An 18,156-nucleotide genomic window follows, 5' to 3' on the forward strand; every position below is an offset into this window, starting at 1 on the left:
CTATTATTAACAAAGGAATCTGTATTTTGCCTGCTGATGTATAAAAAGGCAAGCGATAAGGATGAAAATTGTCCATTTTTATTTCTGGATGAAAAACTTATTTTTTATATATCTGTCTGAACTCAGGCTAAAAAAAATGTTGTCCTGATACTTCTGTATCTGGTGCCGAGAGATGTAGGTGTCATGACTGATTCTTAGCAGGTATTATGTATGCATCCTGTTGTAATCATTAAGGAAGGTGCACAGTGCCATAGGGCATGCACAATACACGCCGAGTGTCTGACGACTGCCTCATCAGCAGCACCTCAATGCCCGATGCATCATTTTTATAATTTGTTTTTCCTTGACAAAAAGTTTAGGAATAATATTGGGCACTCATCATGAAAAAGGAGCATTCACTTTCTGGTCTTATGCCATTGGCTTACCTTTAGCCAGCAGCTCCATCCTCAGCTGGAAGTTCTGCCATGTCCTTCATAAAGTCCTCCGTGATGGTCATCAAAATGTAAGCAAATGTATCAGATATTTCAATGTCGATGGCACTGTATGTGTAACAAATTAATATTAGGTATTTATAAGTTAATGGTTTACCCTTAGGGCATCACAAGACGCCTTTTAGATGCTGTTATACCTCGTATTGTTTTTGAAGTAGAAAATACTTGAAGACCATGCTTTAATGTCATCATTTCCGCGGTGGCTTTTCTGCTTGTTTTTTTTGTTTTTTTTTCTCCTTGTGAGTAGAAGAGTGCCTTCCAAGCAGGAGCCGCTTGAAGAATGGTCTCTTCTTTTAACTGATAATGGCTTTTGAATTCTGAATGGTGACTGTCAATGTCTCAATTCCTCGGTATTTCCCATGTGAGCAAGCGGGCACATGAGCGCATGTATGCAGTTTGCAGACACATTCTGTCTACTTGTATTGACAGAAGGTGGACGAGACTAAAGTGAGAGAAGCCGGACATGTCTAGTCGGCACGTGTCCGCATGTATGCAAATTGCATACATATGGTCATGTGACCACTCACTCTCATCAGCAATACTAAGGAATCGACACGGTTTGCTCATTTCACCCGATCACTAAACAGGAGACTGATCTAAAATCTGACCTCTTTAAGTGGTTAAAAGAAGTTACAAAAGTCTGAACATATATATGTACAGCAAGTCATTTTGACATTAAAGTGCATTTGTTAATTCTTACATTTTATTGAGCCCTTTTTTGCCTGAAAAAGACACCATGTGCACATGCCCTTAAATGTAAGGCAATATTAAACAGTTATCTAGACTGTGTACCAAGCCAAACTTTGAGGGGCTAAAGGACATCAGAATTGCAAGAGAAGAGTTCAACTTTATTAGGTTGTTTTCACTATGGTAAAGATCCCCATACACATTAGCTATTGGCACGATTGGCCGGCAGTCTAAAGTCACCGTTACACTAAACGACTTACCAACGATCACGACCAGCGATACGACCTGGCCGTGATCGTTGGTAAGTCGTTGTGTGGTCGCTGGGGAGCTGTCACACAGACAGCTCTCTCCAGCGACCAACGATCAGGGGAACGACTTTGGCATTGTTGAAACTGTCTTCAACGATGCCGAAGTCCCCTTGCAGCACCCGGGTAACCAGGGTAAACATCGGGTTACTAAGTGCAGGGCCGCGCTTAGTAACCCGATATTTACCCTGGTTACCATTGTAAAAGTTAAAAAAAAACCAAAACACTACATACTCACATTCTGATGTCTGTCACGTCCCACGGCGTCCACAGGGTTACGCGCTGCTGCTCAGAGCTTCCCGCACTGACTGTCAGTGACGGCCGTAAAGAAGAGCACAGCGGTGACGTCACCGCTGTGCTTTGCTTTACTGCCGGCCCTGACAGTCCGTGCAGGAAGCTCTGAGCAGCAGCGCGTAACCCTGTGGACGCCGGGGGACGTAACAGACATCAGAATGTGAGTATGCGCTTAGTAACCCGATATTTACCCTGGTTACAAGTGAACACATCACTTGGTCGGCGTCACACATGCCAATCCAGGGATGGACAGCGGGTGATCAGCGACGAAATAAAGTTCTGGACTTCTAGCTCCGACCAGCGATATCACAGCGGGATCCAGATCGCTGCTGCGTGTCAAACACAACGAGATCGCTATCCAGGACGCTGCAACGTCACGGATCGTCGTCGTTCTCGCTGCAAAGTCGCTTAGTGTGAAGGTACCTTAATGCTTATCAAGGCTTCTTGACTCTTCCATGCCGGATGATGTAGAATGAGAGAAGGATTCGGTCTGTTGAGTTTCAACAGTTGATCCTTTTGTTCTATGGCTTCAGCTTATCGGAAGAGTCTGGAAGAAGCCCTCATAGAGAACCCAGTAGTGTATGGGGGAGTTGGGAGAGATGGTGGTCACTGCTCAGCTGTCTAATGTGCATGGCGATAATTAGTTGAATCGCTTTACCGCATTTCTCTGTATTCTTAGCTGGTAAATGTTATAAGTAAATCAATTTTTTTTTTTTTTTACATTTATAACTAGGTACTTTCAGACTGTCAACGATACCGAAGCAATGTCCGTGAGATTGGAGACTTGTGGGTAAGAGGGGAAAAGTTTATTATGTTATGGGTCATATTCTATTATAGGAAGAGGAAATCCTCCTGCTGTGCAGTGACAATAATGCTGGCAAGTCTTCAGACATCTTGCTTATTCAGGACATTTCAGCTTTCGCAGGAACATATGTATGAATGCATTTGCTTAATTTGCTTATATGTCAACACATGGGTTCGATAAACTGCATTTTCTTACACGTATATTTTCGCTCTACCAGGGGCATATGCATGATCGATACGGACACCTTGTGGTTATTTATACCAAGCTGTTGCTCAATAAGATAAGCTTCCACACAAAGGTATGAAACGTTGTGGTCAGGACCTTTTGTGTTTTGCACGGCTCATTACAAACTTCAGACTACCTCCATTGTCTTTTGTTTTTTTCCTTATAGCATCCGCAATTTCCTCCTAACTTGGAAGTAACAGATGACGTTCTAGAAAAGGCAGCTGGCACAGATGTCAACAACATGTATGCTGTTAGATAATATTCATAAAACCAATCAAAACGATTTGTGCTTTTAAAGGGATTGTCTGTTCAAGACCACCTGCGTGAGCCTTTTTTAGTGCTCCCGTTGAAGGAAGTTATGGCCAGACACAGGTTGTTTTGGCGATAACTGAATGCCAATGTTTATTTTATTTTTCTTTGCTTATATAGCGCCATCATATTCCACAGCTCTTTACGGACATCGTCACTGTCCCCTTTTGGGGCTCCCAATCTAAATTCCATATCAGTATGTCTTTGTAGTGTGGGAGGAAACATGAAGGGAACATATAAACTCCTTGCAGATGTCCTTGGTGTTGGAGAAGCTGTTCTCCTCTGACTTGTGTTTAGACATGGTCTTCATGAGACATATAACACATTATGGCCTAATGGTAACAGTTTATCATTGGTTTGCACTTCCTTCTGAACCTGTAAGGCCATGTGCACATGTTGCGGATTTCTTGCAGAAATTTCCTGAAGAAAACCGGAAATTTTCTGCAAGAAATCCGCATTTTTTTTTTTGCGTTTTTTTTCCGTTTTTTTCGCGTTTTTTTAGCATTCTGCAAGCGTAATTAGCTTGCAGAATGCTAAAGTTTTCCAAGCGATCTGTAGCATCGCTTGGAAAACTGACTGACAGGTTGGTCACACTTGTCAAACATAGCGTTTGACAAGTGTGACCAACTTTTTACTATAGATGCAGCTTATGCAGCATCTATAGTAAAAGATAGAATGTTTAAAAATAATAAAAAAAATAAAAAAATGCTTATACTCACCCAGACATCTCATCAGCGGCGTCCGTTCGTCTTCCTATAGCTGGTCTGTGCGCACAGGGCCTTCCGTGACGTCACGGTCACGTGAGCGGTCACATGACCTTTCACGACCAATCACAGGACAGTGACGTCATCGGCAAGGTCCTTCGCCGCACATCAGCTACAGGAACCGAATGGCAGCGTGCAGCGGTGAGGCGGGAACACTGCGCGGGACATCGAAGGTGAGTATAGGACTATTTTTTATTTTATTTCTTATTTTTTGACCACTTATATGGTGCCCAGTGCGTGGAGGAGAGTCTCCTCTCCTCCACCCTGGGTACCAACCGCACATAATCTGCTTACTTCCCGCATGGTGTGCACAGCCCCGTGCGGGAAGTAAGCAGATCAATGGACTCCTAGGTGTGCGGAATCCCTGCAATTCCGCATTTTTAATGAACATGTTGCTTTTTTTTCCGCTATGCGATTTTTTCGCGGAAAAAATCGCAACATTTGCACAAAAAATGCGGAATACACTGTAAATAATAGGAGGCATATGTTAGCGTTTTTTTCGCGTTTTTATAGCGAAAAAACGCGAAAAAAACGCTAAAAATCCTGAACGTGTGCACATGGCCTAACCGTTTTCTCATGATTAGCCAGTTACAGTTTTAGCAGTAATTTAAGGGTACGTTCACACAGGACTTTTTTGCTGCTTTTTTTTGCTGCTTTTTTTTATGCTAATTTTCAGCTGCTTTTTACAGTACCAGTAAAGCCTATGAGATTTCAGAAATCTCATGCACACACGTTGGTTTTTTGTTTGATCAGTTTTTTCTGCTTTGCTGCTTTTTTTTGGACATAGGGCATGTCACTTCTTCAGCGTTTTTGCTGCGTTTTTGCAGCGTTTTTTCACCCATTGACTTGAATGGGTGATGAAAAAAACGCTGCAAAAACGCTGAAAAAACGCATGTAGCATTATTTGCTGCGTTTTTTGTGCAGAAAATCATGGCCAGCAGGAAGGGATCTCACAGCCAAGAGCTTAGGGGTGTGGTTAGTGAGGTGTGAAGAGCCATTGTGAGCCATTGTGAGGTGTGCAGAGCCATTGTGAGGTGTCCTGATTGTGATCTATTGTGAGGGAGTTCCTGGTAGTAAGGTGTGAAGAGCCATTGTGAGGTGTCCTAGCAGCTGAAAATTGGCATAAAAAAAGCAGCAAAAATCTGCAGCAAAAATCTGCAGCAAAAAAGTCCTGTGTGAACGTACCCAAAAAACGCACCAAAAACGCACCAAAAAAACGCACCTAAATTAGCATAAAAAAAGCAGCAAAAAAAAAAGCAGCAAAAAAGTCCTGTGTGAACGTACCCTAAGAGTTGAACACCTGTCTCCAACCTGTGGTTTATCATAATTCTAAGGGAAACGTGGGAAACATGAGCATAAAAGTGAGAATCAAATCTAGGTTTCCCTGCACCTGTAGCAAACATTCAGTTTGGTGCCCCCCTCCTATACACAGCTTGGGCAGTTTGAATAGTCATCATGTGAACGCTCACATGCAATTTGCATACTAGGTCATGTGCCTGCTAGCTTCTCTTCCTGACTCTGAGTTCAATGAAAAGCTAAAACCCCTGTTTTATTGAGAGAAGCACAAAGGCAAGCTTGATGGTACATGACCATAAATATTAAAATCGCATATGAGTGGTCATGTGATGACTGTTGGAATCAGCAAGCAGAGCCAAATCCTGACAGTGAGTATATCACACCCTGTTAGGATTTGGCATGCTACAGTGCTTAATCTTATTACTGACCCCTTAAGGACTGAGCCACTGTGTAGGTTAATGACCAGGCCTATTTTTTATAGTCTTTCCACTGTCATTTTATGAGGTAATAACTCTGGATCCCACTTATTCTGAGAAGGTTTTTTCTTAACATATTGTACTTCATGATGGTGGTGAAATTTATTCTACATGACTTATGTTTATTTGTGATAAAAACGTAAATTTGGCAAAAATTTTTAATATTTCACAATTTTTAAACTTTAAATGTTTTTGCCCTTAAATCAGACAGTTATGACCCACAAAATAGTTAAAAAATAACATTTCTCACATGTCTACTTTACATCAGCACAATTTTTAAAACATTTTTTTTTTTTGGTAGGGAGTTAAAGGCTGACCAGTGATTTCTCATTTTTCTAACAAAATTTACAAAACCATTTATTTTTTAAGAGACCACATCACATTTGAAGTGACTTTGAGGGGCCTATATGACAGAAAATTCCAAAAAGTGACACCATTCTTAAAACTGCACCCCTCAATGTTCAAATCCACATTCAAGTTTATTAATTCTTCAGGTGCTTCACAGGAACTGAAGCAATATGGAAGGAAAACATTTTTTTTTTCACAAATTTTTACTTGGGATCCATTTTTTTTTTTTTTTTTTTGCACAAGGGTTTCAGGAGAAAATAAACCCCAATATTTGTGGCCAATATCCAATTTGTGAGGGAAAACCACTGTTTAAGCCGACAGCAGGGCTCGAAAGGGAATGAGCACAGTTTGACTTTTTGAGCGTACAGTTGACTCGAATCGAGAGCGAACGCCATGTCTCGTTTGGAGGGCCTCTGGATGTGCCTAAACAATGGAAACCCCCCACAAGTGACCCAATTTTGGTAACTGGACTCCTCAAGGAACTTATCTAGATGTTTGGTGAGGACCTTGCTTCACAAAAGTTTATAACGTAGAGCTAAGAAAATTAAAACATTTTTCCAGCAAGAATTTTCTTCTAGCCCCAAATTTTTTATTTTCTCAAGGTTAACAAGAGAAAATGGACCCAAAAATTTGCAATTTCTTCTGAGTGTGCCAATACTCCATGTGCGGGGGAAAACCTACTTTTTTGAGGCACCGTGCAAAGCTCAGATGGAAAGAAGCGCCATATTGGAGTTCAGATTTTGCTGGTATGGTTTGAGGGTGCCATGTCACATAAGCAGAGCCCCTGAGGTGCTAGAACAGCATAAACTCCCCATAAGTGGTGTCCTTTTACCAACCACACTTCTCAGTGACTTCATCTAGTGGTGCAGTGGTCATATTGACGCCATAAGTGCCTCACAGAAATTTATACTATTGGGCGGTAAAAAAATAAATACTGTATATACTCGAGTATAAGCTGACCCGATTATAAGCCGACCCCTCCTAATTTTGCCACAAAAAACTGGGAAAACTTAATGACTCGAGTATAAGCCTAGGGTGTAAAATGCAGCAGCTACCGGTAAATTTCAAAAATAAAAATAGATGCCAATAAAAGTAAAATTGAGACATCAGTACCGTAGGTTAAGTGTTTTTGAATATCCATATTGAATCAGGAGCCCCATATAATGCTCCATCCAGTTCATATAGAACAAAGAAGGGAATATTCAAAATATAGAAAAAAAACCAAAAAAGAGTGTTTGTAGCAAGTATATAAATTTATTAAATCATAAAATACAAAAATAACACAAAATTATAAGCAGGGTAGGGCTAATAAAACAGGATATAGAGCCCGGATCACCACATATATTAATAGTAAATAACACAGCCAAAAAATATAGGTCAAAATTAAAAATTTACCAATATATTATTAAAGTGCCGAAATCAGAAAACCTATTGAAGCAACAATAGTTATCCAGAAGGCTATATTAGCCTGACACAGCCAGCAAAAAACTCATAAATACAAAGTGCCGTAGTGCATAATGCAGCAAGGGTTTGAACCTAGAGATGTGAAAAGGACTGTGCTGAACAACATGAGTTAATTAGGTCAGCATGAGGCTCCCAATACAAAGTGCCATAGTGCCATAATACAAGTGCAAAAATGGCACTGAGGCGACAGGCGGGGGCCCGGTTTCCACATTGTATCCTAGGTAAGATGATACACTAAACAGCTCCAATGATATCAGCTAATGTTATCCCTAGATTCAAACCATTTTTGCACTTGTATTATGGCACTATGGCACTTTGTATTGGGAGCCTCATGCTGACCTAATTAACTCATGTTGTTCAGCACAGTCCTTTTCACATCTCTAGGTTCAAACCCTTGCTGCATTATGCACTACGGCACTTTGTATTTATGAGTTTTTTGCTGGCTGTGTCAGGCTAATATAGCCTTCTGGATAACTATTGTTGCTTCAATAGGTTTTCTGATTTCGGCACTTAAATATATTGGTAAATTTTTAATTTTGACCTATATTTTTTGGCTGTGTTATTTACTATTAATATATGTGGTGATCCGGGCTCTATATCCTGTTTTATTAGCCCTACCCTGCTTATAATTTTGTGTTATTTTTGTATTTTATGATTTAATAAATTTATATACTTGCTACAAACACTCTTTTTTGTTTTTTTTTCTATATTTTGAATATTCCCTTCTTTGTTCTATATGTTGCTAGAGTGATCTATTTACAAAAGGAAATCATTTGGTGGAATTGGATGTTCCATCCAGTTCATGATGGCCCCATAAGATGCTCCATACAAAATACGCCCCATATAATGCTCCATACAGTTTATGATGGGCTCCATAAGATGCTCCATATTAAAATATGCCCCATATAATGCTGCACAAATGTTGATTATGACGCCATAAGATGCTCCATACAGACACTTTCCACATACAATGCTACACAAATGCTGATTATGGCCCCATAAGATGCTCCATAGATACATTTGCCCCATATAATGCTCCACAAATGTGGATTATGGCCCCATAAGATGCTCCATAGAGATATTTGCCCCATATAATGCTGCACATGGCCTCATACAGATATTTGCCCCATATAATGCTGCACATAGCCCCATAAGATGCTCCATACAGATATTTGCCCCATATAATGCTGCACATAGCTCCATGAGATGCTCTATACAGATATTTGCCCCATATAATGCTGCACATGGCCCCATAAGATGCTCCATACAGATATTTGCCCCATATAATGCTGCACATGGCCCCATAAGGTGCTCCATACAGATATTTGCCCCATATAATGCTGCACATGGCCTCATACAGATATTTGCCCCATATAATGCTGCACATAGCCCCATAAGATGCTCCATACAGATATTTGCCCCATATAATGCTGCACATAGCCCCATGAGATGCTCTATACAGATATTTGCCCCATATAATGCTGCACATGGCCCCATAAGGTGCTCCATACAGATATTTGCCCCATATAATGCTGCACATGGCCCCATATGGTGCTCCATACAGATATTTGCCCCATATAATGCTGCACATGGCCCCATACAGATATTTGCCCAATATAATGCTGCACATGGCCCCATACAGATATTTGCCTAATATAATGCTGCACATGGGCCCCATAAGATGCTCCGTACAGATAATTGCCCCATATAATGCTGCACATGGCCCCATAAGACGCTCCATACAGATATTTGCCCCATATGCTGTTGCTGCGATTAAAAAAAATAAAAAAATTACATACTCACCTCTCAGGCCCCCGGCACTTGCTATATTCACCTGCTCCCTGTTCCACCGCTGACCGCCACTGTGTCTTCCCGTCTTCTGCACTCAGCACTGACGCTCAGGCAGAGGGCTGTGCGCACTAATCGCGTCATCGCTCCGTCTGACCTGAGCGTCACTGCAGAGGACGCGGAACACGCAGCGGCGCAGACGGTGGAACAGGGAGCAGGTGAATATAGCGCACTGAGTTATACTCGCCTGCTCCTGGCGCGGTCCCTGCACGTCTGTTCCCCAGCGCCAGCAGCTTCTTCCTGTAGTGAGCGGTCACATGGTACCGCTCATTACAGTAATGAATATGCGGCTCCACCCCTATGGAAGTGGAGTCGGGTCCATATTCATTACTGGTATGGGTGGTACCATGTGACTGCTCACTACAGGAAGAAGCTGCCAGGGAACCAGGGACCGCGCCAGGAGCAGTCTTCCCCATCTTCTGCAGTGACGCTCAGGTCAGAGGCGCGGTGACGTGATTAGTGTGCGCCGCCCTGTGCCTGAATAGTCAGTGTAGAGGACGGGGAAGACGCAGCGGCGGATGGCGGTGGAACGTGGAGCAGGTGAATATAGCAAGTGCTGGGGGCCTGAGTGACGAGAGGTGAGTGTGATTTTTTTTTTTTTTAATCGCAGCAACAGCATATGGGGCAAATGTCTACATGGAGCATCTTATGGTGCATAATCAACGTTTGTGCAGCATTATATGGGGCAAATGTCTACATGGAGCATCTTATGGGGCATAATCAATGTTTGTGCAGCATTTATATGGGGCAAATGTCTACATGGAGCATCTTATGGGACCATAATCAACTTTTGTGCATCATTATATGGGGCAAATGTCTGTATGGAGCATCTTATGGGGCCATAATCCACATTTGTGCAGCATTATATGGGGCAAATATCTCTATGGAGCATCTTATGGGACCATAATCAACATTTGTACAGCATTATATGTGGCAAATGTGTCTGTGGATCATCTTATGGGGGCCATCATGAACTGTATGGAGCATTATGTGGGGCATATTTTAATATGGAGCATCTTATGGGGCCCATCAAACTTTATGGAGCATTATATGGGGCTCCTGATTCAATATGGATATTCAAAAACACTTAACCTACTGATGTCTCAATTAATTTTACTTTTATTGGTATCTATTTGTATTTTTGACATTTACCGGTAGATGCTGCATTTTCCACCCGAAGCTTATACTCGAGTCATTAAGTTTTCCCAGTTTTTTGTGGCAAAATTAGGGGTCTCGGCTTATACTCGGGTCGACTTATACTCGAGTATATACGGTATAACTGACCAATATAGCCAGCCTTACTTTCAATAAGCCTTCCATCGAGTTTGCCAGTTTCTTAATCTGTTAAGTTGACCTTTTTGGGAAGCACCAACTACAGCCTCCCAGACTTTGTTCAGAGGTGTATGATTTTCTTTCACCATACATGTCTTGTTGTTTTGAGGACCAACAAGTTCTCAATAGGGTTTAGGTCAGGTAAGGAAGGTGCCATGTCATTATTCTTTCATCTTTAAGGCCCTTACTGGATAGCTAAGCAATGAGGACTTCAGTAAAGCATTGCCTGCATAAAATCATGATTTTCATTAGATGCAGGTTTTTTTTTCTGTACCACTGCTTGAAGAAAGTACCGTATATACTTGTGTATAAGCTGAGTTTTTCAGCACTTTTTTATGCTGAAAATGCCCCCCCTTGACTTATACACATGTCACTGTCCCAGAAACACGGCGGGGGAGGGGGAGTGGCGGAGCAGCGGGTCACAGAGGCAGAAGCCGGCGGCTGCAGGTAAAGCCTGTGCCCACTGCTAAAGAGAAATTAATATTTACTGTTATGGCAGTGAATAATCATTCTCTTATAGCGCGCATTTACAGCCGCAGCCGCCGGCTTCCAGCACACATCCTATTTACCTTCCCTGCGCACCCTCGCTTCATCTTGTTCTGGCCGGCACCAGCAGCTCTTCTGATCGATCACGTGTCCGCCACTCATTAAGGTAATGAATATTCACGTCTCTCCAGTCCCAAAGGCGTGGAGTGAATATTCATTACTGTAATGAGCGGTGACACATGATTGCTTGGCAGGAAGAGCTGCTGGCATCGGTACGAGATGCAGCGAGGGCTCGCAGGGAAGGTAAGTAGGATGCTTTTTTTTTTTTTTTATTAGGAACCATGCATACAGGGACCTGGGATAAGGAGCCATAAGGGATGAAGGGACAATGCATACCCGGCTTATACTTTAGTCAATAAGTTTTCCCAGTTTTTCATGGCAAATTTAGGTGCTTATACTCTGGTCGGCTTATACTCATGTATACAGTATCTTCAAAAAACTGGCCGTAGGTTTAGGGTTGATTTTTGAGTCTATCTTAAAACTGAAAAAGTCCAACTAGCTCGTCTTTAAAGAAACACTCCCATCAAAGTTTTTCTTACTATATTGAAATCATATTATACAGCACTGTGTACTTACTATTGCACATTTTACCTTTCTGCAAAGTTAATTATTTTCGTGCACATTAGGTCAACTGACTAGCTGAGTCCTTCTAATCTCTATGTAGAAACAGGAGGTAAATTTTCTTTAACTGACTATTTAAAGTCAGGGTTTTCTTAGGGTGCCCACCTTCACAGTGAGGTAGGGACCTAGATCAGGGTATAAGATTTTTTGAGTACTTGTACTGATTTAACATAGTGATTAAAGCTTATTATGTAATGTAGTACAGAAGACTGGCTCATAGATCTGTGCTTCTACTCACAGTTTAATAGATCAAGGCCTTACCGGTGCATGACTGACGTATTTTGATCTATCCATCTGGACTGTCCAGAATACACGCTCATCAGTCCATAAAACCGTTAAAAAATCTGTCTAAAGATATTTCTTGGCCCAATCTTGACATTTCACCTTCTGTGTCTTGGCTCAGTTGTTGGTCAGGTTTCAGCCTTCTTTACCTCGGCCATGTCTCTGAGCACTGAACAACTTGCACTTTCTGGGCACTCAAGAGGCTGCAAATCTGGAAAATGACAGCACAGGAGGATAATGGTTGCTTCATGTTTAACTCTTCTTAAAACTTTGGCAATTAATGTGCGTCTTTTTTCTCAATACTTTTATTGACTATTCTCAACAAAACTTTGATGGTTCTGTGATTACGCCCGATATCTTGGCAATTTCGAGAGTGCTGAATCCCTTCTTAAGACTTGTAACATTTTTTAGTTTTCAGTCAGTTAAATCTCTATTGCCTAAGGGAAAACAAGCTTCCTAAATCTATGTTCACACGTTGCGTTTTTGCAGCTTTTTTAATTCAAATTTCAGCTGTTTCCCAGTACCACTAAAGTTTGAGATTTCAGAAATATCATACGCACACCTTGGTTTTTTTTTCTGACTTGTTTTGTCAGAGCTGCGTTTTTGCAAAATGCATCATGTCGCTTCTTTCAGCCATCAAAAGCAGTGGATAGTGCAAAAAAAAAAAAAAAAACCTCTGCAAAAATGCTGCGAAGCGCAAGTGTCAGCTTTTACTGTGGCTTTGGTGCCAAAACCTGATGAAGTTAAATCAGATTTTTTTTTTTTTTGCACTTAACTTTATCGGCATGCACAACAGACAAATGTACCTGATAAAAGCGCAGCAAAACCTCTTTACTGCTAAAAGACCAGGTTTTGCCTGCAGAAAAAACCTGCATTAAGAATGCAACATGTGAAGCTAGCCTAATAATTCTGCAGACCTTGATAGAGGGTGTAATCTCCTCAGGTGTCACCCCCCCCCCCCCCCATCTCATTACATCAACACACCTGATCTGCTTTATCCAATAAATATTCAAATTTATAAAGCTTAGAGTTGGATAATCTTCTTAAAAATGATATGGTCAAAATATTCGCCTAATTGTGCGCAGTGTGTATAATCAAACTTGGTACAGCGATCAATTGCTCCCAGTAGATCATTAACAATGGTAAGGAAATACTGGGAGTTGTTAACAGGAACCACAGTATTGGTGTGACATTCAGTATCACAAAGAATCCTGTACATCCGGGAACCTTATAGATAACCTCTTTTCTAATCGAGGCCACTCCTTCATCCTTCTCCATCTTGTCTGGATACTTTAATGACTTTTCATATCTACAACTAGTCTCTGCAGATTTGCATCTTCTCTGGTTTTCACAGCACATCCAGACATAGTGCCTTTAAAAATAAGTGTCATTATAATGTCACTGAATAAAATATCTGTCCTATGCTGTGCCTCTGAAACCCCCACACTGCCCTTTTTTTGGTATATGGCCTGTAAACTGTCCCCTTCCATAAAATATTGCCTCCACACCATCCTCTTATAACTGCCACTGTTACCCCTTCTGAAGTATAACCAGCCACACGGTCCCCGTGATTGGGGTGAACAGTGAGGCCAATTAGAGCCAATCTTAACTGTTCCCCATCCCCCCATGCTGCCTTTTTGTTTTTTTTGTTATACTGTTCCCCCTTGCAGCCCTTTCTCTGTACCTTAACTTCTCACACTTTTCTCCTCTACACTATGTTCCAAATTATTATGCAAATGACGTTTTTCTTGGATTTTCCTAAATGGTCAATGAAAATGACAGTCAGTCTAATAAGTCATCACCCGTTAGAGTATACATCGAATTTTATTGAAGAAACCTCCCAATGATAACAGTATAGTCTCCGAAATGAATAAAAACTCAAAATGCACTCTTCCAAATTAATAGGCACAGTAGAATTTCTAAACATTTGATATGTTTTAAAGAACTGAAAATGCTCATTTGTGGAATTTGCAGCATTAAGAGGTCACATTCACTGAACAAAAAAGCTATTTAACTCCAAAACATCCTAACAGGCCAAGTGACATGTTACCATAGGACCCATTCTTTGATATCACCTTCATAATTCTTGCATCCATTGAACTGGTGAGCTTTTGGCGAGTTTCTGCTTGTATTTCTATGCATGAAGTCAGAATAGCCTCCCAGAGCTGCTTTTTTGATGCAAACTGCCTCCCACCCTCATAGATCTTTTGCTTGATGATACTCCAAAGGCTCTCTATAGGGTTGCGGTCAGGGGAAGATGGTGGCCACACCATGAGTTTATCTCCTTTTATGCTCATAGTAGCCAATGACTCAGAGGTATTCTTTGCAGCATGACATGGTGCATTGTCATGCATGAAGATGATTTTGCTCCTGAAGGCATGTTTCTGCTTTTTATACCTTGGAAGAAAGTTGTCAGTCAGAAACTCTATATACTTGCAGAGGTCATTTTCAGACCTTCAGGAACCTTAAAGGGCCATACCAGCTGTTTCCCCATGATTCGGGCCCAAAATATGACTCCTCAATCTCCTTGTTGACGTCGCAGCCTTGTTGGGACATGGTGGCCATCTACCAACCATCCACTACTCCATCCATCTGGACCATCCGGGGTTGCTCAACACTCATCAGTAAACAAGACTGTTTGAAAATTAGTCTTCATGTATGTCTGGGCCCTCTGCAACCGTTTCTGCTTGTGAACATTGTTTAGGGGTGGCCAAATAGTAGGTTTATGCACCACAGCAAGCCTTTGAAGGATCCTGCACCTTGAAGTTCGAGGGACTCAAGAGGCACCAGCAGCTTAAAATAACTGTTTGCGGCTTTGTAATGGTATTTTGGCAGCTGTTCTTTAATCCAATGAATTTGTCTGGCAGAAACCTTCCTCATTATGCCTTTATCGGCATGAACTCTGTCTGTGCTCTGTTTCAGTCACAAATCTCTTCACAGTATGATGATCACTCTTAGGCCATGTGCACACGTTCAGTATTTAAAAAAACGCTTACATATGCCTCCCATTATTTTCAGTGTATTCCGCATATCTTGTGCAAATGTTGCATTTTTTTCCGCGAAAAAATTGCATCGCGGAAAAAAAAGCAACATGTTCATTAAATTTGCGGAATTGCGGGGATTCCGCACACCTAGGAATGCGTTTATCTGTTTACTTCCCGCAGGGGGCTATGCCCACCATGCAGGAAGTAAGCAGATCATGTGCGGTTGGTACCCAGGGTGGAGGAGAGGAGACTCTCCTCCACGGACTGGGCACCGTATAATTGGTAAAAAAAAAGAAAAGAATTAAAATAAAAAATAGTCATATACTCACCTTCGATGGCCCCCGGAGTCTTCCCGCCTCTCAGCGGTGCACGCTGCCGCTTCCGTTCCTATAGATGGTGTGTGTGAAGGACCTGCGATGACGTCGCGGTCACATGACCGTGATGACGTCGCGGTCACATGACCGCGACGTCATCGAAGGTCCTGCACACACCATCTATAGGAACGGAAGCTGCTGAGATCGGCTGTCTGCAGAAGGTGAGTATAACCATTTTTTGTAATTTTTTTAATTCTTTTTACCATTCTATCTTTTACTATTGATGCTGCATAGGCTGCATCTATAGTAAAAAGTTTGTCACACTTGTCAAACACTATGTTTGACAGGTGTGACCAACCTGTCAATCAGTTTTCCAAGCGATGCTACAGATCGCTTGGAAAACTTTAGCATTCTGCAAGCTAATTACGCTTGCAAAATGCTAAAAAAACCGAGAAAAAAACGGGAAAAAAACGCAAAAATTAACTTGCGGATTTCTTGCAGAAAATTTCCGGTTTTCTTCAGGAAATTTCTGCAAGAAATCCTGACGTGTGCACATACCCTTAAGTTTTCATGAACTATCTAACGTTTTTATACCTTGCCCAAGGCATTGCACTATTTAACGCTTTTCAGCAGCAGAGAGATCCTTTTTATTTCCCATATTGCTTGAAACCTGTGGCCTGCTTAATAATGTGGAACATCACTTTTAAGTAGTTTTTCTTTAATTAGAATCACCTGGAAAGCTAATTATCACATGTGTTTACAATTGATTTCAGTGATCCATTGAGCCCTGAGACACAATAGCATCCACGAGTTTATTTGAAAAACAAAACAATTAAATCTTTATGACACCTAAATCCAATTTGCATAATAATTTGGAACACAGTGTACATTGTCCCTTCACACTGTTCTCCCCTCTACTCCCACCTATTAACACTCCTCTGTCTCTTTAGCTTAATTTGAGCACTTAAATTCTTGCTGTCCTCCTCCACTGTAGCTCAGGAGTGACTTCAGCAGTGTGGTCAGGAGTAGTGATGAGCAAATATACTCATTGCTCTGATTTTCCCGAGCACGCTCCGGTGTCTGAGTATTTGTTAGTGTTCGGCAATTTAGTTTTCATCGCCACAGCTGAAAGATTTACGGCTGCTAGCCAGCCTAAGTACATGTGGGGGTTGCCTGGTTGATAGGGAATCCCCACATGTATTCAGGCTGGCGAATAGCTGTAAATCATTCAGCTGCGGGGATGAAAACGAAATCTCCGAGCACTAAAAAATAATCGGAGACCACCCGAGCAACGAGTACACTCGCTCATTACTAGTCAGGAGACCTCCTCACATTTTTCATGTCATCTTGACCCTGGAAGTGTTGACAGTCAGAGCTTCAATTGTATTTGTCTGAAAGGCCTGACTACGATTGAATGCAGGGAGCCGGTCTATTACCTCTTCTCCAAGCAAGCTGTCCGTTTAACAACCGGCTCAGAGAACAGCTGAATCGCCAACAGTGCCCCATTTCTGGCCTTGCTTAGGCAATGTTCTCTTACCATTTAGAATCAATTATATTGTTAGTTCAGAGATTGGTTCCATAATTTGATCACTTCTGTGAGAAAGTGCATCTCACAACTTGAGAAGCGCTGGTCTATAGTACTATGTAGTAGTAGAACATCTTTGCCAAATGCTAATTTGGTAAAATGTCATTTTTTTTTTTACATGACTTTGAAGGGATTGTCCAGAGTCGTGTCCCTTCTGGATCTAAAGTGAGCAGTGCCAATAACATTACGACACCTCAAAGCAGCCGAGACTCGTACTTGATCAGCATATATCGTGCATGTGTTCTGTTGATCATATTAGGACAAATACATGATACAGTAACCCCTTTTAAAATATCATTATAGATCTCAGTAGCATTTTTATTTTTATTTTAAATGAATAAAAAAAGTTACCCTGGAGTAACCTTATGTTATATTATTATTTTTTTCATTTAAAAAAAACACGCCCTCCAGTGTAATTTTCTCATTTTTCAGCCTCTCTACTCACTCCGCCACAATTTTAGTCTCTTCTCTTTGCGTGTGGGTGGCAGCTAGTCCTGTGTTATCAGAAAGTAGCAGGTTTTCCATGAGTACATTACCTCCCAGGGCAGAATCTTCTGCACACTCTTCATCTCCTGTCTTCCTCCCCAACCTGTAGAGAAAATTGTCCCTCATAGACAGCCTCAGCAAGCCCTGTAATAAATGTTTCCTGTCCTATGTATCTACATCTATGTATATCTGTCTCTCGTGCCATCTACCTTCAGTTGAAGCAATTTTACTTCTCCACATAGTGTCACTCTCAATTGTCAGATCACCAGCATGAGGGACAGATCAGGGAAACTGCTGAGCATGTGTGTCCTCAACTTAAGGTGGACCAAGATTGCTGTCCTGGGAGAATCAGCATGGGTCACTATTACAGATGAAAATGAAATATATTTACTAATCTGCACACTATTTTTAATTGATGTACTGTATATTACAAATACACTTCTCTTGATATGCTGTATTGGGTTGAACAACACTTTTCACGGATCAACCCCTTTAGCTGTTGTTGCAGACCTTTGAAATACATGGATCATAATTCATGTTTAGATTGACACGTTCACCTAGCAAAACATAATATTGGTGGTAACCTAATTTTGTGTGTTTAGATTCCAGCTAACGGTGGAAATGTTTGATTATATGGACAGTGAACTGAAGCTCGCCGAGGCTGGTAAGAAATCAAATTGCGTACATTTTGGGC

The 18,156-nt window shown here is 41.4% G+C and overlaps 1 protein-coding gene across 1 annotated transcript in view; it reads left to right on the forward strand.

The window, feature by feature from the left end:
• HIP1R (huntingtin interacting protein 1 related) overlaps window positions 1-18,156 on the forward strand; it is a 196,494-nt gene that overhangs the window by 88,861 nt on the left and 89,477 nt on the right. Inside the window, exons 3-7 of the mRNA XM_077293172.1 lie at window positions 360-502; window positions 2,511-2,567; window positions 2,800-2,880; window positions 2,974-3,050; window positions 18,065-18,126. Of these exons, the coding sequence (XP_077149287.1) occupies window positions 360-502; window positions 2,511-2,567; window positions 2,800-2,880; window positions 2,974-3,050; window positions 18,065-18,126 (420 nt within the window). The remainder of the gene's footprint in view (window positions 1-359; window positions 503-2,510; window positions 2,568-2,799; window positions 2,881-2,973; window positions 3,051-18,064; window positions 18,127-18,156) is intronic.

Source organism: Ranitomeya variabilis, chromosome 1 (genome assembly GCF_051348905.1).
Source record: "Ranitomeya variabilis isolate aRanVar5 chromosome 1, aRanVar5.hap1, whole genome shotgun sequence".
In the NCBI taxonomy this organism is placed as follows: Eukaryota; Metazoa; Chordata; class Amphibia; order Anura; family Dendrobatidae; genus Ranitomeya; species Ranitomeya variabilis.